Consider the following 24,716-nt stretch of genomic DNA (forward strand, 5'->3'; position numbering starts at 1 on the left):
CTTGTGTTTGTGTTGACATTTGTTACTTATGTACTGTTATTTACAGCTGAAATGGACTGTAATGACTTGCCAGACCCTGATGAATTCATCATTTACTGTGGGGACAATTTTCTGACTTTTGGACACAGTTGGTCAAAAGACTGACTTTTTATTTTATTTTATTTTTTTATAATGTCCTGCCCAGCTTCTCGGGCAAATCATATAGGAGATGTAGATGCCCATATCGGCTGTTCAGATTTACTTTACAAAAGAGAAGTGTAGGATACTTCTCTTGTTGCCTTACTTGTATTTTGACTTTATTAAATGTATTTATATTATCATTTGGTGCAGCCGGGCCGGAGCAGGAGGGGATAGAAAGAGAGAAAAAGGAAGACCGAGGGGGGAATTGTGGGGACAAGAGGGGGATTAGACAGAGAGACAAAAACAACAACAGCAAACACAACAACAACAACAACAACAACAGAGCAACATCAGCAAATACGACATGTACAAATATGATGGTAAAAGTAATAGCAAATAAGCAGTTAGCGAAAATTTTAAAAAAAAATACAGAAATGAGCATTATTACACTAAAAATGGAGCAATATGAATACCAATAGAAATAGTGCTATTGATTATAAACAATACCAGTACTTTACCTTTATTATCAACAATACAATTGTTCAAATGCAACAATACATATACGTAATGATAACTTGAGATACGAAAGAATGCAGAAAAATGGAGGGGAAGAAAGAGAAGCAACCTTAACCTTGTAGATTGTTATAGTAACAATAGGTTAAGCTTTGTCAGTGTGCCATGTGTTATACCCAGTTTACCCTAGGGCAACAACGTTAATATATGTTTGATGAAACGTGATTATGTGCATGAGTGTATGTGTGCATATGTACTTGTATATGTACAGTATGTGTATGTGTGCTTGTACAGTGAATGTATATGTACAGTATGTGTATATGTGTGTACAGCGAATGTATATGTACAGTATGTGTATACAGTATGTGTGTTTGAACAGTGAATGTATATGTACAGTATGTGTAAATGTGTGTTTGTACAGTGAATGTATATGTACAGTATATGTATGCGTGTGTTTGTACAGTGAATGTATATGTACAGTATGTGTATGTGTGTGTTTGTACAGTGAGTGTATATGTACAGTATGTGTATATGTATGTTTTTACAGTGAATGTATATGTACAGTATGTGTATACAGTATGTTTGTATAATGAATGTGCGTGTGGATGTACGAACTTTGAGTGTGTAAATATGTACTGTATTTATTTGTATATGTATGTGGGAGCGTAGGTACCTATGTATGTCTGTATGTATGTGTGTGAGTATATGTGAATTTGCATGTACAATACATTTGACTCCCAGTGTGTGCGGGAGCCAGAGTACGGCCCCAGCCTCCCCGAGAACCCATCCCACAAACAGTAGGTGTGGTGCCCAGGGAACCAGGGGCCACCGCCCCCACGCAGCCAAGCCGGACAGCGACAGGAACCCCAGAGCCTGGCCCACCGTGCCGCCCACAAGGGCCAGCAGCAGGCCGCAGACAGACGCACCCGGCAGAGGACAAGGCACGAGAAAAACAGGGGGCAACCAGACCCCAAGCCAGCGAGAGACCACACCCCACACGGACAGAAAGGCGGGACGCCCCGCCCGAGGGGCCCGGAGACCCCCCGCAACCGGACGGGAAGACCGCCCCCGCCCCACCGGCAACAGGGCCCCCACGAGCCCCCCCCGGAGAGCGCGGCGAGGCCAGCCCACGGCCACCCCACCCAAGCCGGCCGCCACAGGACCACCCAGCACGGGGCCACAGGAACCACCCACCCCACCCGCAGGGACCCCAACGATGGAGATGGAACAACCAGCAACCGCCCCGCCGAGTCCCCCCCCTGAGGTAGGGGAATAAATAAATACAATAAATAAAATAAATAAATACATAATAATAATAATAATAATAATAATAATAATAATAATAATAATAATAATAAAATATATTTTAAAAAAAAAAAAAAAAAAAAGGAAAAAAATAAATAAATAATTAAATCTATTTATAAAAAAAATAAAAAAATAAAAAAATAAATAAAAAAAGAATTAAAAGAAGATCACAGACATGCTGACACACAAGGTCGCTACCCCAACAACTGGCCGACTCGCAGCACCTCGGAATACCTCGAAAAGACTGACTTTTTATGTACAATTAGGTGCACTCCGCTTCTAAAATCATACCGTTTTATATATTATAGCTTTGTATTTCTTTTTATTTACGCTTTAATGAAAGAAATCTAAACTAATATTGTCTATTTATTTACATGGCATCAAAGTAGAAATATACTTTACCACTCATCCATACGTCATCAGCTTTATGTATATACACTTTGCTGAACTGGGATATGCGGTGGAAACACAAACCACACAACAGGAACCTAAAGTTCCCGAATTTTGGTTAGAAAATGGCCTATTGTTCATAAATAAAAAATGTTAATAAAATACAAAAATCCAAACTCCTTTTGTTAGCCTTAGCTAAGGTCTATGTTCGTTTAGCACAGCATTAAAGGCTTACTGAAATTATTATTTTTTATTCAAACGGGGATAACAGATCCATTCTATGTGTCATACTTGATCATTTCGCGATATTGCCATATTTTTGCTAAAAAGATTTAGTAGAGAACATCGACGATAAAGTTCGCAACTTTTGGTCGCTGATAAAAAAAGCCTTGCCTGTACCGGAAGTAGCGTGACGTCACAGGTTGAAGGGCTCCTCACATTTCCCCATTGTTTACACCAGCAGCGAGAGCGATTCGGACCGAGAAAGCAACGATTACCCCATTAATTTGAGCGAGGATGAAAGATTTGTGGATGAGGAACGTGAGAGTGAAGGACTAGAGTGCAGTGCTGGACGTATCTTTTTTCGCTCTGACCGTAACTTAGGTACAAGGGATGGATTCCACACTTTCTCCTTTTTCTATTGTGGATCACGGATTTGTATTTTAAACCACCTCGGATACTATATCCTCTTGAAAATGAGAGTCGAGAACGCGAAATGGACATTCACAGTGACTTTTATCCCCACGACAATACATCGGCGAAGCACTTTAGCTACGGAGCTAACGTGATAGCATCGGGCTTAACTGCAGATAGAAACAAAATAAATAAACCCCTGACTGGAAGGATAGACAGAAAATCAACAATACTATTAAACCATGGACTTGTAACTACACGGTTAATGCTTTCCAGCCTGGCGAAGCTTAACAATGCTGTTGCTAACGACGCCATTGGAGCTAACTTAGCTACGGGACCTCACAGAGCTATGCTAAAAACATTAGCTATCCACCTACGCCAGCCAGCCCTCATCTGCTCATCAACACCCGTGCTCACCTGCGTTCCAGCGATCGACGGAGCGGCGAAGGACTTCACCCGATCATCAATGCGGTCGGCGGCTAGCGTCAGATAGCGTGTCTGCTATCCAACTCAAAGTCCTCCTGGTTGTGTTGCTGCAGCCAGCCGCTAATACACCGATCCCACCCACAGCTTTCTTCTTTGCAGTCTTCATTGTTCATTAAACAAATTGCAAAAGATTCACCAACACAGATGTCCAGAATACTGTGGAATTTTGCGATGAAAACAGAGCTTTTTGTATCGGATACAATGATGTCCGAATACTTCCGTTTCAACCATTTACGTCACGCGCATACGTCATCATATCTAGACGTTTTCAACCGAAAGTTTCGCGTGAACTTTAAAATTGCACTTTATAAGTTAACCCGGCCGTATTGGCACGTGTTGCAATGTTAAGATTTCATCATTGATATATAAACTATCAGACTGTGTGGTCGGTAGTAGTGGCTTTCAGTAGGCCTTTAAATGCTTGTTGTTAAACTGTGTGAGGTATCAAATGAGAAAAAGTTTTTACCTGAACTGGTGAGCTCTTCTCGGTTGTACTGGTAGAGCAAGTCGTAGTGACCCCCCAGTGTCCCGGAACTGTAGTAGTGTGTTCCAAAGCGCTGAAAGATGTCCCTGTAAAGGGCGAAGTTGTATTCCAGCGGAAGAGCGTGGAGGAACTGGAGAAAAGGTCCGGACAAGACCAAATCGCTTGGGTCTCGCACATTAAATGTGGACACAGGGAGTACCTGGTGCACCCGCAAAAATAAGGAGTCCTAAAGAGGAATATTTGAAACATTATTATAACACATTATTTTTCCATCATCATTTGATCCAATATCTACTGTAAAAATCCTTGTACCACAATACCTCAATTTACGAGTATTTTGAGATATGAGCAGTCTAAACTTTGTTATTCTTTAAAAACAACTGAAATTTCACCATCACTTTTTCTCAATGTATTTTTTGCCCCTAAGAATAAATCTGTCAGTCGTTTCCCATAATATCAGTTAGAAATCCACTAACTTCAATCGCCAGCCTCTATTTGCCGCCCCCTCTTGGTGTGACGTCAACTACAGAACTGGAGCCTATACCCGCAATATACAAAACCCAAAACCAGTGAAGTTGGCACGTTGTGTAAATCGTAAATAAAAACAGAATACAATGATTTGCAAATCCTTTTCAACCTATATTCAATTGAATAAACTGCAAAGACAAGATATTTAATGTTTGAACTGAGAAACTTAATTTTTTTTTGCAAATAATCATTAGCTTAGAATTTAATGGCAGCAACACGTTGCAAAAAAGTTGGCACACGGGCATTTTTACCACTGTGTTACATGGCCTTTCCTTTTAACAACACTCAGTAAACGTTTGGGAACTGAGGAGACCAATTTTTGAAGCTTTTCAGGTGGAATTCTTTCCCATTCTTGCTTGATGTACAGCTTAAGTTGTTCAACAGTCCGGGGGTCTCCGTTGTGCTATTTTAGGCTTCATAATGCGCCACACATTTTCAATGGGAGACAGGTCTGGACTACAGGCAGGCCAGTCTAGTACCTGCACTCTTTTACTACGAAGCCATGCTGTTGTAATGCGTGGCTTGGCATTGTCTTGCTGAAATAAGCAGGGGCGTCCATGATAACGTTGCTTGGATGGCAAAACCTGTATGTACCTTTCAGCATTAATGTTTCCTTCACAGATGTGTAAGTTACCCATGCCTTGGGCACTAATACAGCCCCATACCATCACAGATGCTGGCTTTTGAACTTTGTGCCTAGAACAATCCGGATGGTTGAAAAGGATTTGCAAATCATTGTATTCTGTTTTTATTTACGATTTACACAACATGCCAACGTCACTGGTTTTGGGTTTTGTATAGCAGGCGTGCCAAAAATTTACAACCCAAGGGCCATTTTCGTCCCCCAGTGACACTAGCTTGCTTCGTCACCAATAATACAAAGCGGAGATGTTGGTGTTTTGTTCAGATAACTTAGCATTTATTGAACCACGCAGCATCTTTGATGCACAAAAAGTATCAATATGACCGGGTAAACTTCCTTATTTTTTGTATGCGGCCCGCAGTGGAGAACGTTTGGGCACCCCTGATCTATAGTGCTTTTATGAAGGATAAAAGGCCTACTGAAACCCGCTACTACCGACCACGCAGTCTGATAGTTTATATATCAATGATGAAATCTTAACATTGCAACACATGCCAACACGGGTTAACTTATAAAGTGCAATTTTAAATTTCCCGCTAAATTTCCGTTTGAAAACGTCTATGTATGATGACGTATGCGCGTGACGTCAATCGTTGAAACGGAAGTATTCGAACACCAGTGTATCCAATACAAAAAGCTCGGTTTTCATCGCAAAATTCCACAGTATTCTGGACATCTGTGTTGGTGAATCTTTTGCAATTTGTTTAATGAACAATGAAGACTGCAAAGAAGAAAGCTTTAGGTGGGATCAGTGTATTAGCGGCTGGCTGCAGCAACACAACCAGGAGGACTTTGACTTGGATAGCAGACGCGCTAGCCGGCGCTAGCCGCCACTAGCCGCCGCTAGCCGCCGCTAGCCGCCGACAGCATCTATGATCGGGTGAAGTCCTTCGTCGCTCCGTCGATCGCTGGAACGCAGGTGAGCACGGGTGTTGATGAGCAGATGAGGGCTGGCGTAGGTGGAGCGCTAATGTTTTTATCATAGCTCTGTGAGGTCCCGTTGCTAAGTTAGCTTTGATGGCGTCGTTAGCAACAGCATTGTTAAGCTTCGCCAGGCTGGAAAGCATTAACCGTGTAGTTACAGGTCCATGGTTTAATAGTATTGTTGATTTTCTGTCTATCCTTCCAGTCAGGGGTTTATTTCTTTTGTTTTTATCTGCAGTTAAGCCCGATGCTATCACGTTAGCTCCGTAGCTAAAGTGCTTCACCGATGTATTGTCGTGGAGATAAAAGTCACTGTGAATGTTCATTTGGCGTTCTCGACTCTCATTTTCAAGAGGATATAGTATCCGAGGTGGTTTAAAATACAAATCCGTGATCCACAATAGAAAAAGGAGAAAGTGTGGAATCCAATGAGCCAGCTTGTACCTAAGTTACGGTCAGAGCGAAAAAAGATGCATCCTGCACTGCACTCTAGTCCTTCACTCTCACGTTCCTCATCCACGAATCTTTCATCCTGGCTCAAATTAATGGGGTAATCGTCGCTTTCTCGGTCCGAATGGCTCTCGCTGCTGGTGTAAACAATGGGGAAATGTGAGGAGCCTTTCAACCTGCGACGTCACGCTACTTCCGGTACAGGCAAGGCTTTTTTGATCAGCGACCAAAAGTTGCGAACTTTATCGTCGATGTTCTCTACTAAATCCTTTCAGCAAAAATATGGCAATATCGCGAAATGATCAAGTATGACACATAGAATGGATCTGCTATCCCCGTTTAAATAAAAAAACATAATTTCAGTAGGCCTTTAAGGATCGTTAATTCTACGCACTGAAAAGTATTAGTGAGAGTCAACTTGATGATGACCAGATAACTGATTTTGAGTTTGTCCCCATTTTATTATTTTTATATGTTACTATCAAAAGTGGTTAGGTGTTTGTTCAAGACGGGGGGGGTCAGCAAACCGCGGCTCTAGAGTCGCATGCGGCTCTTTAGCGCCGCCCTAGTGGCTCCCTGGACCTCTTTCAGAGATGTGTGAAAATGGAAAAAGATGAAGAAAAAAATATATTTTTTGTTTTAATATATTTTCTGTAGGAGAACAAACATGACACAAACCTTCTTAATTGTAAGAAATCCCACTGTTTATGTTATACATGCTTCACTGATAAGAGTATTTGGCAAGCACCGTTTTGTCCTACTAATTTCAACGATCCTTGAACACATCGTAGTTTGTTCACATGTACAACTTTCTCTGACGCTGCCACAGAAAGATGTTTTATATGTCTAATTTTGTCCACCAAACGTTGTATGCTGTGCGGGAATGCACAAAGGTGAGCTTTGTTGATTTTATTGATTTGCTGGAGTGCTTATCAGACATATTTGGTCAAGCCATGACTGCAAACTAATCGATGCCAACACGCTATTTAGGCTAGCTGTATGTACACATTGCATCATCATGCCTCGTTTGTAGGTATAGTTGAGCTCATTTAATTCCCTTTACTTACGTCCTCTGTGTATTTAATTTATATCTGCATGTCTCATGACACATCATCTGTATGTAATATTGGCTGCATTTCTCATAGTTGTTTGTGTGCCATGTTGTTCCAGACCACAGCAAACATTACCCAGCCGGCAAAGATTGTAATAAATACATTAATAGAAGACAGCCTGCCGTTTCCTTAAACTTGGACACGCACATCTATACCTTTGGCCAATCTAAGCCAGTCATTTCCAGAAGTTATCTCATCCTGTTAGAAGCCTCCATTTTACTAATGATTTCCAATGTTGCAAACATGTGTAAAATAAAAATTAAAATACAACATGTCTGTCAAAGATTTGCTTCAGCTTTTGATAGTAGGCTAATATAGACACTTACATCATGTGTTGCCTTCATTATAACACTTATATAAGGCTTTTAATTGTTTGTGGCTCCAGACACATTTTATTTTTTTATTTTTGGTCCAATATGGCTCTTTCACATTTTGGGTTGCCGACCCCTGGTTTAAGATAAGGTGCAGTTGGGCAGGTCAATAGTGCGTCACCATACCTTTTTTTTTTTTTGCTAACTCACCATTTTCTTTGAGGCTTCAAAAGCATCCTTGTATGATGTCACCTTTGGCCAAAATATCCAGAAGAAGCCATATCTCTTGAAGATTTCATTGCCTTCACGGGAAGTAGAGGTCTTCACTTTAATGGACTCAGTGTGGAGTGGCTTAGGATCTGTGCTGAAATCTTCCAGCATGCCAACCTTTGCAACCACAACAGAAACTAACATATACAGTATACTCACCTGAAACATTTCTTGTGAGATTAGCAAACATATCATTAAGTGTTTATTATGTAACAACGCAGCACTGAAACAATCTGATGATCAATGCCTACAATCATGTACATTGTTACGTGACTAACCAAATAGTTCCAAAACATACTAAAAATAGAAATAGGTATCAAAAACGACCAATCATCTTGTCTAAAAACTGTTTGACTCCCCTTCCAGACTTCAGTGTGCTGAAGAAAATACATATTGGAGAGGGATTTAATGTAAACTTTACCTTGATATCAAAGCTCTCAAAGTTATGAGGTATCCGATGGTAGAGAAGTGTACTCTGAGGCCTCCTGATGATGCAATTTTCGCCCATAAACATATTGTTCAGGACCGCCGCCCTTGGCTCATTTGCCAGTGCATCAAACCTAAAAAAAATATGCAAGGTAAATGTATAACATGTCACAATTTTTTATTTTAATGTAAGATCGATTTATTGTTGAACATTTCAGTATCAATTATATCATTACTATCAGGGATCATTAATTACATTAGTCCAGGGGATACAATGTTTTTTTCAGTATACTGTATTTATTTATTTTTTTCAGTATATATATATATATATATATATATATATATATATATATATATATATATATATATATATATATATATATATATATATATATATACACTACCGTTCAAAAGTTTGGGGTCACCCAAACAATTTTGTGGAATAGCCTTCATTTCTAAGAACAAGAATAGACTGTCGTGTTTCAGATGAAAGTTCTCTTTTTCTGGCCATTTTGAGCGTTTAATTGACCCCACAAATGTGATGCTCCAGAAACTCAATCTGCTCAAAGGAAGGTCAGTTTTGTAGCTTCTGTAACGAGCTAAACTGTTTTCAGATGTGTGAACATGATTGCACAAGGGTTTTCTAATCATCAATTAGCCTTCTGAGCCAATGAGCAAACACATTGTACCATTAGAACACTGGAGTGATAGTTGCTGGAAATGGGCCTCTATACACCCATGTAGATATTGCACCAAAAACCAGACATTTGCAGCTAGAATAGTCATTTACCACATTAGCAATGTATAGAGTGTATTTCTTTAAAGTTAAGACTAGTTTAAAGTTATCTTCATTGAAAAATAAGGACATTTTAATGTGACCCCAAACTTTTGAACGGTAGTGTATATATACTGCGAAACAGGCTTGTAGGGAAAAATCCCCTGAGGAGCAGAGAAACCTGCGAAACAGGCTTGTAGGGATGAAATAGCCTCTGTGTTTTTTCCTGACCTAACGTATATATATATATATATATATATATATATATATATATATATATATATATATATATATATATATATATATATATATATATATATATATATATATATATATATATATATATATATATATATATACTGCGAAACAGGCTTGTAGGGAAAAATCCCCTGAGGAGCAGAGAAACCTGCGAAACGGGCTTGTAGGGATGAAATAGCCTCTGTGTTTTTTCCTGACCTAACGTATGTATATATATATATATATATATATATATATATATATATATATATATATATATATATATATATATATATATATATATATATATATATATATATATATATATATATATGTATATATATATATATATATATATACACAGTATATGTGGCTGTCAAAAATATTGAGTTAACTCATGTGATTAATCACAAAAAATATTGCATTAATCCTTTATGCACGCAGGTTAATCACCTCTATTTTGAGCACATATGCCAGGGGTGTCCAAACTTTTTCCACTGAGGGCCGCACACTGAAAAATCAAAGCACGCGGGAGCCATTTTGATATTTTCCTCATTTACAAAACCAATAAAACATACACTTTTTTTTTAACCTTTGGGGCTCGTTAATGTTAGGCCCTAGGGACCCAGAAGGGTTTCAGTCTTATAAAAGGTTAAAAATAAGTCACCCAATTTTTTGGGGCAAAAATACAAAATATACAATATTTTTCCCAAAAAGATTTTCAAAGTGGAATATTTGATGTGAAGTAATTTGATCCCTAAATAGGTCAATAATTCACAGCAAAATTGATTTTAATGTATTATTATTATTATTTTTAGCAAAGGCAGGTGTTTTTTGATTCCACTAAAATTTTGGGGGATCCAAAAGTGCCCCACTCATAAAATGGTTATGCTTTTTATTTTTTATTTAATTTTTTTTACATTCAACACTTAAATCTCTATATCAGCTTCAGATAATATATAATGTAATTAGTTTAGTATATTTATAACAACAGTCAATATAATAATTAGTATAATTAGTATTAGTATATAATTTGTATGGATTTTAAAAAAATCATTTTCACATTTTTCATGTTTTTGTTTGTTTGTTGTATTTGTGTCCTTTTTGTCCTTAAATCAGTCAATAATTCATAGCAACATTGATTTTGACTCATTATTATTTTTTGTAAAATTATTTAAAAAATCGTGTTATTAGAGTCAACAATGCAACTTTTTTTTTCTCGTTGCATTTCACCTATTTGATCTTTTATTCCACGTTTAAAAAAAAAAAAGTTTTAGTATTTTTAGAATGATGTGCCGCGGGCCGGTAAAACATGAGCTGCGGGCCGCAAATGGCCCCCGGGCCACACTTTGGACACCCCTGACATATGCTGAACACATGCTATATATATATATACACATGTAAGGCTAAACTCAGATATTGTCACATTTTACAACTTTTGCATCCAATTTCTTAAATGGACCACTGTTTTGTGTCCCAAAACTGTCTACATACAAGGATGTTGTTGTGACTTGTGCAGCCCTTTGAGACACTTGTGATTAAGGGCTATATAAATAAACTTTGATTGATTGATTGACTGACACAAATCTTGTTAATCCATTGTCATTAGAAATGCTCGACCTGTTTAAATACTTTTTTTTCAAAAGGGAAACGGACAAGAAGACTCCTAATACAAAGGGATTTCATTCATAAACTCGGCAGGCACAACACAGAACAAGTTCTATTTCTTTGGCTTACCCATTTCCCACCAGGTCCGCCCCAGGAGCCACTCTCTTCTCGGCTGGACACACGACTTTGAAGTCGCCGCAGTCCCTCTCGTCAGAGTTATCTTCACAGTCGTTCTGTTTGTTGCACGATAGCGTGGCGTTGAGGCAGCGTCCTGAAGAAGAAAATAACGACTTCAAATGGGCGTGTCTAGATAAATAATAGCAATGTGAAATGTCCTAAGAATGAATGATTCTGGTTCAGTTTATGAATATGTTGTTGATGCTGCAACAACATAAATACTCATTATGCATGGGAACAGATGAGTAAGAATTATTGTACGGCCTGCTGCTATAAAGCGCTACTCAGCCGTCCATCACCCCGAAGGAGAATTAAGTGGTGGCGAAGGCGTGGGGTAGGGGTGGGGAGTGTGTTTGTGTATATGCCCATTGTCTTTTGGTGTAGTGGTGTTGTGTCCATAGGCCCTGGGCCGTTCTGCATGTATTGCAAGCAAAGTTCGACTTCCAGGTGTCGTTGAGGAGGGAGGGACGTCAAAAGCGTCCATCTTTGAGAGTCCTCAGGGGATATTAACAGAACAGCCTGTTCTTGTTGTTGCATCAAGGCCATTCGAGGGAGTCAAATCGTAGATTAGGATTTTTGTTTTTCCGCGAGCAGACATTACAATGGCTTGTCTGTTCCATTCGTCCATGTTGGCTCTCATATCCAATTTTTCCCTTTCAGCAAGCTTCTCCATGATGTGATCCATCTTATAAATAAATAAATGATAAATGGGTTATACTTGTATAGCGCTTTTCTACCTTCAAGGTACTCAAAGCGCTTTGACAGTATTTCCACATTTACCCATTCACACACACATTCACACACTGATGGCGGGAGCTGCCATGCAAGGCGCTAACCAGCAGCCATCAGAGGCAAAGGGTGAAGTGTCTTGCCAAAGGACACAACGGACGTGACTAGGAAGGTAGAAGGTGGGAATTGAACCCCAGTAACCAGCAACACTCCGATTGCTGGCACAGCCACTCTACCAACTTCGCCACGCCGTCCCTGAATCTTGCGATTCAGTTCAGAAATCGCCCCAGACTGTGATCCCACAGCCCGACCCAAACCTTCCATTGCGACGAACAGCCTTTGGGCTCCTTGAGTGGCTGCCATCGTCTAAGGCAGGCCTGGACAATTATTTTGACTCGGGGGCCACATTTAGAGAAACAAATGTGTATATCTATTTTTAGGAACACTAATACAAAACCTCACAATAATGTCTGATTGAATGCTAAAAATGTCATGACAGACCGCCTTAAAAAACGTAATGGAATTTAAAATTTTTCCACGAACGATAAAACCCTGAATATTGACAAAATATGAACGTCACACCCCCTACGCTACAAAATTGCAACAAACAGTGAAATATGAACGCGAAGGGTACAAAATAAACTAACCTACAATCTGATATATCTGATATATCACTAAGCTTTAGAACTTTGTTGTGAAAATTTCCTTCCGCCTGTGGAAACGCTTCCCACCCACACTGCTTGATGCCTCGTCTTAGCTGCTGTGACGTCGATTACCATAGTAACTAATTAGATTACCATAGTAACTAATTAGATTACCATAGTAACTGGTATATCATCCAAAAGCGCAGATTCCAACCATTGAAATACTTTGTATAGTTCAAGACTTACGGTCATTAGAAAACATCACTGCACATCATAATGGCAGCTACACTTTACATCTTAAAGATCTAAAAAAAAATATTTGGGAATGTCCGGCGGGCCAGATTGAAAACCTTAACGGGCCGCATGTGGCCCCAGGGCTTTAATTTGCCCAGGTCTGGTCCAAGGAGAGCTTTACATAAAGCACGGTTATGAAGGTGTGTCAGAGAAGTTACAAGACTGATGCTTTCGACATGACTGCCGATGTAAAAGGCATCAGGTTGCCTGTGAGTTCTTGCCATAAAGCCTGACGATAAACCGGTACATCTGCAGACAGATCCAGCCGGCGCCTGCTAACCATTCCCTGAGCATCCGACATCCTGGTGTAACAACACATTATATAATAATGGTGCATTATGCAATAATGTCATACATTTTCACCTCATAACGCTTCATTTTGTAGTAACTCGTCAGGTACTACAAAATGCATGCGTTACACTTTTTAATTATGAATTATTGTTGCTATGATAGTTTTTCTAAATCAGGCATCAGATTCGATTAATGGACCAAATTATTACTTTTTTAAGTGCCACACCCGCATTTTCTAATAACTTTTTGCAAAATGTATTAAGTTATTACATAATGCTGTCATGATCACTCATGACAAGTTGTAATTGTGTGTGTGTTTTCCTATGTTTTGGTATTTAGTTCCTGTCCACTTTCTTCCTCTTAAAGCTCTCCTAATTCTGTATCGGACTCTATTCGAACCACATATCAACTATTGCAATGTCACATGGTGTAACACGTATCCCGGTTATCTTGAAAAAAAACTGGAGATTCTTCAGAAGAAAACCATATGTGTTACACTACCGTTCAAAAGTTTGGGGTCACCCAAACAATTTTGTGGAATAGCCTTCATTTCTAAGAACAAGAATAGACTGTCGAGTTTCAGATGAAAGTTCTCTTTTTCTGGCCATTTTGAGCGTTTAATTGACCCCACAAATGTGATGCTCCAGAAACTCAATCTGCTCAAAGGAAGGTCAGTTTTGTAGCTTCTGTAACGAGCTAAACTGTTTTCAGATGTGTGAACATGATTGCACAAGGGTTTTCTAATCATCAATTAGCCTTCTGAGCCAATGAGCAAACACATTGTACTATTAGAACACTGGAGTGATAGTTGCTGGAAATGGGCCTCTATACACCTATGTAGATATTGCACCAAAAACCAGACATTTGCAGCTAGAATAGTCATTTACCACATTAGCAATATATAGAGTGTATTTCTTTAAAGTTAAGACTAGTTTAAAGTTATCTTCATTGAAAAGTACAGTGCTTTTCCTTAAAAAATAAGGACATTTCAATGTGACCCCAAACTTTTGAACGGTAGTGTATATAATGGGCAAACTTTAATACTCCCTCAAATCCTCTTTTTTATGGGTACAATCTTCTGAAGCTTACTGAGTGCAACAGATTCCACAGTGCGTATATTATGTATAACGTAGTATACGGATTAAATTCTTAAAAGATTAAAACATCTTTCATCTTCTGAATGCTTGTCTGATGTGTTATGTCCCTTATTCCAGAGTGAGTTATTTTGCACCTGTGTCCCACAGTTGAGATAGTCCAAACAACTAGTCATGTTTTTGATAGTTTCCCAACAACACATTTTTTTACCGCAAGGTTGAACACTCTTAGGCTAGAAGACAGTTTAATTTCCCCCGCTATAGATAACGTTTGAGCCTTGAATGTGGAATTTATCATGTTATGTTTGAATTTCAGGACACCCCCGAGTTCATGTGGACCATCTCTGAGTGAAAACGGACTCTGTATATTTGCAGGTAGAGCCCTTTGTGAGGCCATGAACACAACTTGAAGGCTACTGTATTGGATTATATCATGTAGTTTAAGAACATTACTCATTATGAATGGTATGAGCTCTAGGGCGGTATGGCGTAGTGGGTAGAGCAACCGTGCCAGAAACCTGAGGGTTGCAGGTTCGCTCCCCGCCTCTTACCATCCAAAATCGCTGCCGTTGTGTCCTTGGGCAGGACACTTCACCCTTGCCCCCGGTGCCGCTCACACCGGAGAATGAATGATGAATGAATGAGTTGTAAATATGAATGATGGGTTCTCACTTCTCTGTGAAGCGCTTTGAGTGTCTAGAAAAGCGCTATATAAATCTAATCCATTATTATTATTATTATTATATGGGGCATAATGTATAATTCTAACTGCCTTTTTCTGGAGCTTAAATAGCGGTATATGATGAGATTATCGCAGATCTTCAAGATGCAACCTTTTAATCAAATTTGCATAGTAGGATATTGAGACTGATTTGGTGGATTTAAAGATTCCTTTTTTATTTATAATTTTATAAATGAAATTGTAAATGGGTTTTTGGTGGGTAGATTTGGAATGTATTGTATTGTACCATATTTAGCATATTATATGATGATGTATATTTTAACTGTGGGTCCCTGTCCATAAAATGTGTGCTTCTAGGGATGACCTTTTTGCAGAATGGACTCTGATATTAACAAAAGAAACAATAATGTAATGTAAATAAATAAATAAATACATACCACCGCTCTTACTTTTCATTGCACTTTGTTTGCCTTATTGTCAGCCACTTTACCTTTGGCTTAAGCCCTGATTGTACACACCTGCTCCTGTTTAGTGACCAGGGGACTCACCTGCCTCTGATCCCTAATCTGGAGTGTTTAATTGCCAGTGTTGGTTTATTATTGATTGTTTGCACATGCTGTGAGTAGAGTTTTATCTGCTACAACTACTGGTGAAAAATATAGACTCTCCAGACAGTTGTTTAATTTTGCAGAAAAAAAAAAAACACATTACATAACTATAGTCATTTGAAATGGTAACTTTCTGGCTTTAAAAAACACTAAAATAAATCAAGAATGCAGTATAAATTTTAAATGTATGTTGTGGTAGTCAGTAACAGTTTCATGTTTAGATCAAGGACAATTCAAATTATGGAATCGCTCAATTCTGAGGAAAATAATCAGGGAATAGTTTTTTTATATTTTTAAATGTTTATTTTATTTATTCATTTATTTTTCTCTTTTTTTTTTTTTTCAATTCCAATTCCAAAATAGCAATCAACAGAGCAATCGAGACACGCAAACATGACACAAAACAATCCAAAAGAAGTACGGTTACACCTCTGGCTTTTATGACAGCTTGCAATCTCTGGGACACGGACCTAACGAATAATCTTGTTCCAACTTTCTCTGATTACTGTTGTCAAATCAATTTTGCAGGTTAGAGTCTTGCCATGGACCATTTCCTTCAATTTTCCCACCACAGATTTTCAATTGGATTGAGATCCGGACTATTTGCAGGGCCATGACATTGACCTTATGCATCTTTCTTCTTTATTTGTTACAGTTTTTGCTCTATGATAAGATACATTATTGTCAAGAAAAAATAGGTCATCATCCCCAAATATCTTTTCGATTGGTGGAATAAGAAAAGTGTCCAAAATGTCAATGTAAATTTGTGCATTTATTGAATATGTAATGGCAGCCATCTCTCCAGTGCCATTGCCTGACATGCAGTCCCGTATCATCAATGACAGTGGAAATGTGCATGTTTTGAAGTTAAAGGCCTACTGAAACCCACTACTACCGACCACGCAGTCTGATAGTTTATATATCAATGATTAAATCTTAACATTGCAACACATGCCAATACGGCCGGGTTAACTTATAAAGTGCAATTTTAAATTTCCCGGGAAACTTCCGGTTGAAAACGTCTATGTATGATGACATATGCGCGTGACGTCAATGGTTGAAACGGAAGTATTCGGACACCATTGTATCCAATACAAAAAGCTCTGTTTTCATCGCAAAACTCCACAGTATTCTGGACATCTGTGTTGGTGAATCTTTTGCAATTTGTTTAATGAACAATGAAGACTGCAAAGAAGAAAGCTGTAGGTGGGATCGGTGTATTAGCGGCTGGCTGCAGCAACACAACCAGGAGGACTTTGACTTGGATAGCAGACACGATATCCGACGCTAGCCGCCGACCGCATCGATGATCGGGTGAAGTCCTTCGTCGCTCCGTCGATCGCTGGAACGCTGGTGAGCACGGGTGTTGATGAGCAGATGAGGGCTGGCTGGCGTAGGTGGATAGCTAATGTTTTTAAGCATAGCGCTGTGAGGTCCCGTAGTTAAGTTAGCTTCAAAGGCGTCGTTAGCAACAGCATTGTTAAGTTTCGCCAGGCTGGAAAGCATTAACCGTGTAGTTACAGGTCCATGGTTTAATAGTATTGTTGATTGTCTGTCTATCCTTCCAGTCAGGGGTTTATTTCTTTTGTTTCTATCTGCAGTTAAGCCCGATGCTATCACGTTAGCTCCGTAGCTAAAGTGCTTTGCCGATGTATTGTCGTGGAGATAAAAGTCACTGTGAATGTCCATTTCGCGTTCTCGACTCTCCTTTTCAAGAGGATATAGTATCCGAGGTGGTTTAAAATACAAATCCGTGATCCACAATAGAAAAAGGAGAAAGTGTGGAATCCAATGAGCCAGCTTGTACCTAAGTTACGGTCAGAGCGAAAAAAGATACGTCCTGCACTGCACTCTAATCCTTCACTCTCATGTTCCTCATCCACGAATCTTTCATCCCGGCTCAAATTAATGGGGTAATCGTCGCTTTCTCGGTCCGAATCGCTCTCGCTGCTGGTGTACACAATGGGGAAATGTGGGAAATGGTTGAACCTTTCAACCTGCGACGTCACGCTACTTCCGGTACAGGCAAGGCTTTTTTTATCAGCGACCAAAAGTTGCGAACTTTATCGTCGATGTTCTCTACTAAATCCTTTCAGCAAAAATATGGCAATATCGCGAAATGATCAAGTATGACACATAAAATGGATCTGCTATCCCTGTTTAACTAAAAAAATGTCATTTCAGTAGGACTTTAAACACCACTGACTGAACAATCAACATCTTTTGCAACATCGCGTGATGATTTACCTTCTTTGACAATTTTGATAATCCTCTCCTTAGTTTTTTCAATTGACATCTCTTGTGTTGGAGTCACGATTCATGTCGAGCCACCTGGTGCAACAGCTCTCCAACATGTGAACACTCCTTTTTAAATTATGTTTTTTTATTTGAACGGGGATAGCAGATCCATTCTATGTGTCATACTTGATCATTTCGCGATATTGCCATATTTTTGCTGAAAGGATTTAGTAGAGAACATCGACGATAAAGTTCGCAACTTTTGGTCGCTAATAAAAAAAACCTTGCCTGTACCGAAAGTAGCGTGACGTCGCAGGTTGAAAGGCTCTTCACATTTCCCCATTGTTTACACCAGCAGCGAGAGCAATTCGGACCGAGAAAGCGACGACTACCCCATTAATTTGAGCCAGGATGAAATATTTGTGGATGAGGAACGTGAGAGTGAAGGACTAGAGTGCAGTGCAGGACGTATCGCTCTGACCGTAACTTAGGTACAAGGGTTCATTGGATTCCACACTCTTTCCTTTTTCTATTGTGGATCACGGATTTGTATTTTAAACCACCTCGGATACTATATCCTCTTGAAAATGAGAGTTGAGAACGCGAAATGGACATTCACAGTGACTTTTATTTCCACGACAATATATCGGCGAAGCCCTTTAGCTACGGAGCTAACGTGATAGCATCGGGCTTAACTGCAGATAAAAACAAAATAAATAAACCCCTGACTGGAAGGATAGACAGAAAATCAACAATACTATTAAACCATGGACATGTAACTACACGGTTAATGCTTTCCAGCCTGGCGAAGCTTAACAATGCTGTTGCTAACGACGCCATTGAAGCTAACTTAGCCACGGGACTATGCTAAAAACATTAGCTATCCACCTACGCCAGCCAGCCCTCATCTGCTCATCAACACCCGTGCTCACCTGCGTTCCAGCGATCGACGGAGCGACGAAGGACTTCACCCGATCATCGATGCGGTTGGCGGCTAGCGTCGGATAGCGCGTCTGCTATCCATCTCAAAGTCCTCCTGGTTGTGTTGCTGCAGCCAGCCGCTAATACACCAATCCCACCTACAGCTTTCTTCTTTGCAGTCTTCATTGTTCATTAAACAAATTGCAAAATATTCACCAACACAGATGTCCAGAATACTGTGGAATTTTGCGAAGAAAACAGAGCTTTTTGTATTGGATACAATGGTGTCCGAATACTTCCGTTTCAACCATTGACGTCACGCGCATACGTCATCATACATAGACGTTTTCAACCGGAAGTTTCGCGGGAAATTTAAAATGGCACTTTATAAGTTAACCCGGCCGTATTGGCATGTGTTGTGTAAGATTTCCTCATTGATATATAAACTATCAGACTGCGTGGTCGGTAGTAGTGGGTTTCAGTAGGCCTTTAACTGCAGACTAATGAACAGAATTCATCTGATGCGAGTGTTAGCTTTAGAAATTAAAAATCACAGGATGATTCCAGAACTTTTTTTCCCAGAATTGAGTGATGTTGTCACGGCTCGGACGCACATCAGTGCGCATTCATCTGCGTGCTGCGCTGAGCGCAGGTCTGAGAGCGCGCAAAGCTCGCGTCAGACCGGCGTCAGCGAGCAGCTGCAATCAATCGCCGGCAATCTACGCACCTGGTGCTAATGAGAGGTCCTGCCTTCAAGAGCCTGCTCAACCTGCTATCCGTGGCCGGAACATAACCTTCTGTTGATGTCCCGTAAGCCAGTGGTCCCCAACCTTTTTGCAGGCGCGGACCGGTCAACGCTTGAAAATTTGTCCCACGGACCGTTTTTTTGTTTGTTTTTTTGTTTTTTGTTTTTTCCATAAAGAAATACAATCATGTGTGCTTACGGACTGTATCAAAGCAGACTGTATTGATCTATATTGATATATAATCTATATATTGTGTTTTTTATGTTGATTTAATTAAAAAAATATATATATATATATATATTTTTGTATTATTTTTTAATTTTTTATTTCTTGTTCCGCCCGGTACCAATCAGCCCGGTGGTTGGGGTCCATTGCCGTAAAAGATCGTTGGCTCTTTGCAACTTAGCTCTTTGCTCTCCGTGTTTTCTTCCCCGTGTTTGATTTGCCCCTTGTCTTCTCCCTTGTGCCCGCAGTGTTTTCCTTCCGGGACAGAGCCATTGAGACTGTTTTAGGCGCAAAGTTCAAAAGCCAGCATCTGTGATGGTATGGGGGTGTATTAGTGCCCCACGGCATGGGTAACTTACACATCTGTGAAGGCGCCATTAATGCTGAAAGCTACATACAGGTTTTGGAGCAACATATGGTGCCATCCAAGCAACGCCTTTTTCATGGACGCCCCTGCTTATTTCAGCAAGACGATGCCAAGCTAATGATTATTTGCAATAAAAAAAAAAAATAGTTTCTCAGTTCGAACATTAAATATCTTGTCTTTGCAGTATATCCAATAGAATATAACTTGAAAAGGATTTGCAAATCATTGTATTCTGTTTTTATATACGAATTTACACAATGAGCCACACATCGAGTATACTGTAATTACAACACAATGCACCCACGCCTACCATTATCACATTTGAAGTTGTCCCTGCAGTCGATCGGTGCCAGCTTGCACTCTGTGGAGGGATAACAGGGCCTCTCCTCAGTCAGCTCCACACTGCAAGGGGAACCACCGAACTGGGATGGAGTTTGGACTGACCTCGTCCGTAACTATAACGACAATAGAAGCACTTCATCGCAAGATATAGACAGAATTTCACTCTAAAAAAAAAAGCAAATATGCAAGTTGTTTTATTTGCTTGCAGTTCTTCTCGCCTGTTTCTTGGCACAGGGGGAGCAGTCCGACCAGGGCCCGAACTCCGTCAGCAAACAATTGATGGGACAAGCCTGCACATTACAAGCGCGCCGATCATGTCTCTCGCACAGCTGAGGACAGCTGCTCTTCCAGTAATAGTCGTCATATTTAATCTCCCTGTCAAAACGAATCACATTCAGCAGCTGCTGGAATCCTCTGATCACATTTTGGTTTTAAACGCTTCAAAATAACCTGATGTAAGTAATTGGGTCGTGGTGTGTTTGTGTCTCACCTGTGTCTGTGTTGTGTGCCGTGGTTGCAGGTCCTCGAGCAGGCAGACCACGGGCTCCAAGGGTAGCGATCGCAAAAACAAGACAGGCCGGCTGATATGAAGTTTAGGAACTGGAGCAGCCAAAATAAACGAGTGGGACGAGCCATCGAGCCAATTCCAACCCAAAAGTTGGAAGAACTGAAGAAAAATGGTAGTTTTTGTTCAAACAAAACTCTAATAAATACAAAACCCCAAAACCAGTGAAGTTGGCTTGTTGTGTAAATCGTAAATAAAAACAGAATAAAATGATTTGCTAATTATTTTCAACTTATATTCAATTGAATGGACTGCAAAGACAAGATATTTAATGTTCGAACTGAGAAACTTAATTTTTTTTTGCAAATAATCATTAACTTAGAATTTAATGGCAGCAACACATTGCAAAAAAGTTGGCATTTTTACCACTGTGTTACATGGCCTTTCCTTTTAACAACATTCAGTAAACGTTTTGGAACTGAGGAGACCAATTTTTGAAGCTTTTCAGGTGGAATTCCTTCCCATTCTTGCTTGATGTACAGCTTAAGTTGTTCAACAGTCCGGGGGTCTCCGTTGTGGTATTTTAGGCTTCATAATGCACCACACATTTTCAATGGGAGACAGGTCTGGACTACAGGCAGGCCAGTCTAGTACCCGCACTCTTTTACTATGAAGCCACGCTGTTTTAACACGTGGCTTGGCATTGTCTTGCTGAAATAAGCAGGGGCGTCCATGATAACGATGCTTGGCTGCCAACACAATTTGCTCACGCATTTGTTCACAAAGTGGTGACCATCGCCCCATCCTTGTTTGTGAATGTTATTTTCCACTTTGCATCAGTCCATCTTAGATGAGCTCGGGCCCAGCTAAGCCGGCAGCGTTTCTGGGTGTTGTTGATAATTGGCTTTCACTTTCCATAGTAGAGTTTTAACTTGCACTTACAGATGTAGCGACCAGCTGTACTTACTGACAGTGGTTTTCTGAAGTGTTCCTGAGCCCATGTGGTGATATCCTTTACACACTGATGTCGCTTTTTGATGCAGTACCGCCTGAGGGATCGAAGGTCCGTAATATCATCGCTTACGTGCAGTGATTTCTCCAGATTCTCTGAACCTTTTGATGATATTACAGACCTTAGATGGTGAAATCCCTAAATTCCTTGCAATAGCTTGTTGAGAAATGTTGTTCTTAAACTGTTGGACAATTTGCTCACGCATTTGTTCACAAAGTGGTGACCCTCGCCCCATCCTTGTTTGTGAATGACTGAGCATTTCACGGAAGCTGCTTTTATACCCAATCATGGCACCCACCTGTTCCCAATTAGCCTGTTCACCTGTGAGATGTTCCGAATAAGTGTTTGATGAGCATTCCTCAACTTTCTCAGTCTTTTTTGCTACTTGTGTCAGCTTTTTTGAAACATGTTGCAGGCATCAAATTCCAAATGAACTAATATTTGCATAAAAATAACAACGTTTTCCAGTTGGAACATTAAGTATCTTGTCTTTGCAGTCTATTCAATTGGATATAGGTTGAAAAGGATTTCATTGTATTCTGTTTTTATTTACGATTTACACAATGTGCCAACTTCACTGGTTTTGGGTTTTGTATTTTATCCCAACTGGCCTGTTCAGGTTGTCTTAGAAGACATTTTGGCCTCTCATCCAAAAAGGCATCATCATTGACAGCTCTAGAAACTTTAAAGCTGTCATATCTTGTGTTTTATGCTCTCTCAACCAAGAAGGCTTCATTAGTGCACATTCAAAGACCAGATGGGACAACTTTAGATGAAGACTAGATCTGTCCTTTGTGCTTTATGCTCTCCCCTGAAGAGGTGCATCACTTGGAATATTCTGAACAAGGTAATAGGAAAAACATCTGGGCCTACAAACCCACCAAGCCATTTTATCAATGAGGATAATAAGATGATAACAAATATGAATGAAGTGGCAAACGGATTCAATTCTTTTTTTTGTGAATGTTGGACCCAAATTGGCAGAGAGTATTGGAAAACATAAAGATATACAGAGTGGATGGAGAGGGGGAAGCAAAGTGCTACAGTCCATGCTTCTAGGACAGGGGTCGGCAACCCAAAATGTTGAAAGAGCCATATTGGACCAAAAATACAAAAACAAATTTGTCTGGAGCCGCAAAAAATTAAAAGCCATATTACATACAGATAGTGTGTCATGGGATATAAATTGAATTAAGAGGACTTAAAGGAAACTAAATGACCTCAAATATAGCTACAAATGAGGCATAATGATGCAATATGTACATATCGCTAGCCTAAATAGCATGTTAGCATCGATTAGCTTGGAGTCATGCAGTGACCAAATATGTCTGATTAGCACTCCACACAAGTCAATAACATCAACAAAACTCACCTTTGTGCCTTCATGCACAACGTTAAAAGTTTGGTGGACAAAATGAGACAGAAAAAGAAGTGGCATAAAACACGTCATAGGAAGTCGGAGAAAGTTATACATGTAAACAAACTAAGGTGAGTTCAAGGACCGCCAAAATTAGTAGGACAAAACGGCGCTCGCCAAATACTCGAATCAGTGAAGCATGTTTAATATAAACAGTGTGCTTTATAACAATTAGGGAGGTTTGTGTCATGTTTGTCCTCCTACAGAAACCATACTAAAACAAAACTTTTTTTTCCCCCCCCTCATCTTTTTCCATTTTTCATACATTTTGAAAAAGCTCCAGAGAGCCACTAGGGCGGCGCTAAAGAGCCGCATGCGGCTCTAGAGCCGCGGGTTGCCGACCCCCGTTCTAGGAGATGTTAGTGAAAATGAAATTGTATCGGTGGTAACAAAACTGAAAAATAAGACATCAACAGACAGTGATGGTATAGACATGATAATTGTAAAAAAAGACTATTGACTGTATCATCAAACCTCTTTGTTATATTTTTAATCTTTCTTTTCAAACAGGGACCTTTCCAAATAAAATGAAGGTAGCAAAGGTAATTCCACTCTTTAAAACGGGAGATAAACATAGATTCACTAATTACAGACCAGTGTCACTACTGTCACAATTTTCTAAAATAATTGAAAAAATATTTGTAAAAAAATTAGATAGTTTTATTGAAAAGAACATGCTGTTGAGTGAGAGCCAGTATGGATTCCGGACCAATAGATCCACTGCTTCAGCTGTAATGAATATAATTGAGGATATAGCAACAGCAACTGATAATAAGAAATACACTATAGGGGTATTTATCGATCTTAAAAAAGCATTTGATACTATAGATCAGGGGTGTCAAACGTACGGCCCAAGGGCCGGATCAGGCCCGCGAACAGGATTTATCCGGCCCGCGGGATGAGTTTGCAAAGTATAAAAATGTACCTGAAATGTTTGAATGAAAGAAACTGCTGTTCTAAATGTGTCCACTAGATGTCACAATAGCAATTATTTGTATCTTTGTAGATCATGCTACATATGTACAAAATAAACCACATTAGTACATCAGTCGAGGAAAGTGATCAAACTACATAAATAACATCCTGTAATTTGATTTTGATATACTTATTTTTATCTTGATAGATTGAACATTAACACCAATGATGAACATTATCACATCATTTATTCAGAAAATATAGATAATGACAAATAAATTATTAACCGCAACA

General features: G+C 39.6%; 1 protein-coding gene across 2 annotated transcripts in view; it reads right to left on the bottom strand.

Moving 5' to 3' along the window:
* Positions 1-24,716, bottom strand: part of c6 (complement component 6) — a 71,919-nt gene that overhangs the window by 22,081 nt on the left and 25,122 nt on the right. The window contains exons 6-12 of one of the 2 annotated variants that reach the window (XM_062031610.1): positions 21,064-21,173; positions 20,792-20,948; positions 20,542-20,686; positions 11,345-11,486; positions 8,591-8,729; positions 8,110-8,286; positions 3,914-4,157 (exon numbers count right to left, since the gene is read on the bottom strand). In XM_062031610.1, the coding sequence (XP_061887594.1) occupies positions 3,914-4,157; positions 8,110-8,286; positions 8,591-8,729; positions 11,345-11,486; positions 20,542-20,686; positions 20,792-20,948; positions 21,064-21,173 (1,114 nt within the window). Of the gene's footprint in view, positions 1-3,913; positions 4,158-8,109; positions 8,287-8,590; positions 8,730-11,344; positions 11,487-20,541; positions 20,687-20,791; positions 20,949-21,063; positions 21,241-24,716 lie in introns of both variants that reach the window. The other variant, XM_062031609.1, reaches the window with a different exon arrangement.

This window comes from Entelurus aequoreus, linkage group LG21, assembly GCF_033978785.1.
Source record: "Entelurus aequoreus isolate RoL-2023_Sb linkage group LG21, RoL_Eaeq_v1.1, whole genome shotgun sequence".
Lineage (NCBI taxonomy): Eukaryota > Metazoa > Chordata > Actinopteri > Syngnathiformes > Syngnathidae > Entelurus > Entelurus aequoreus.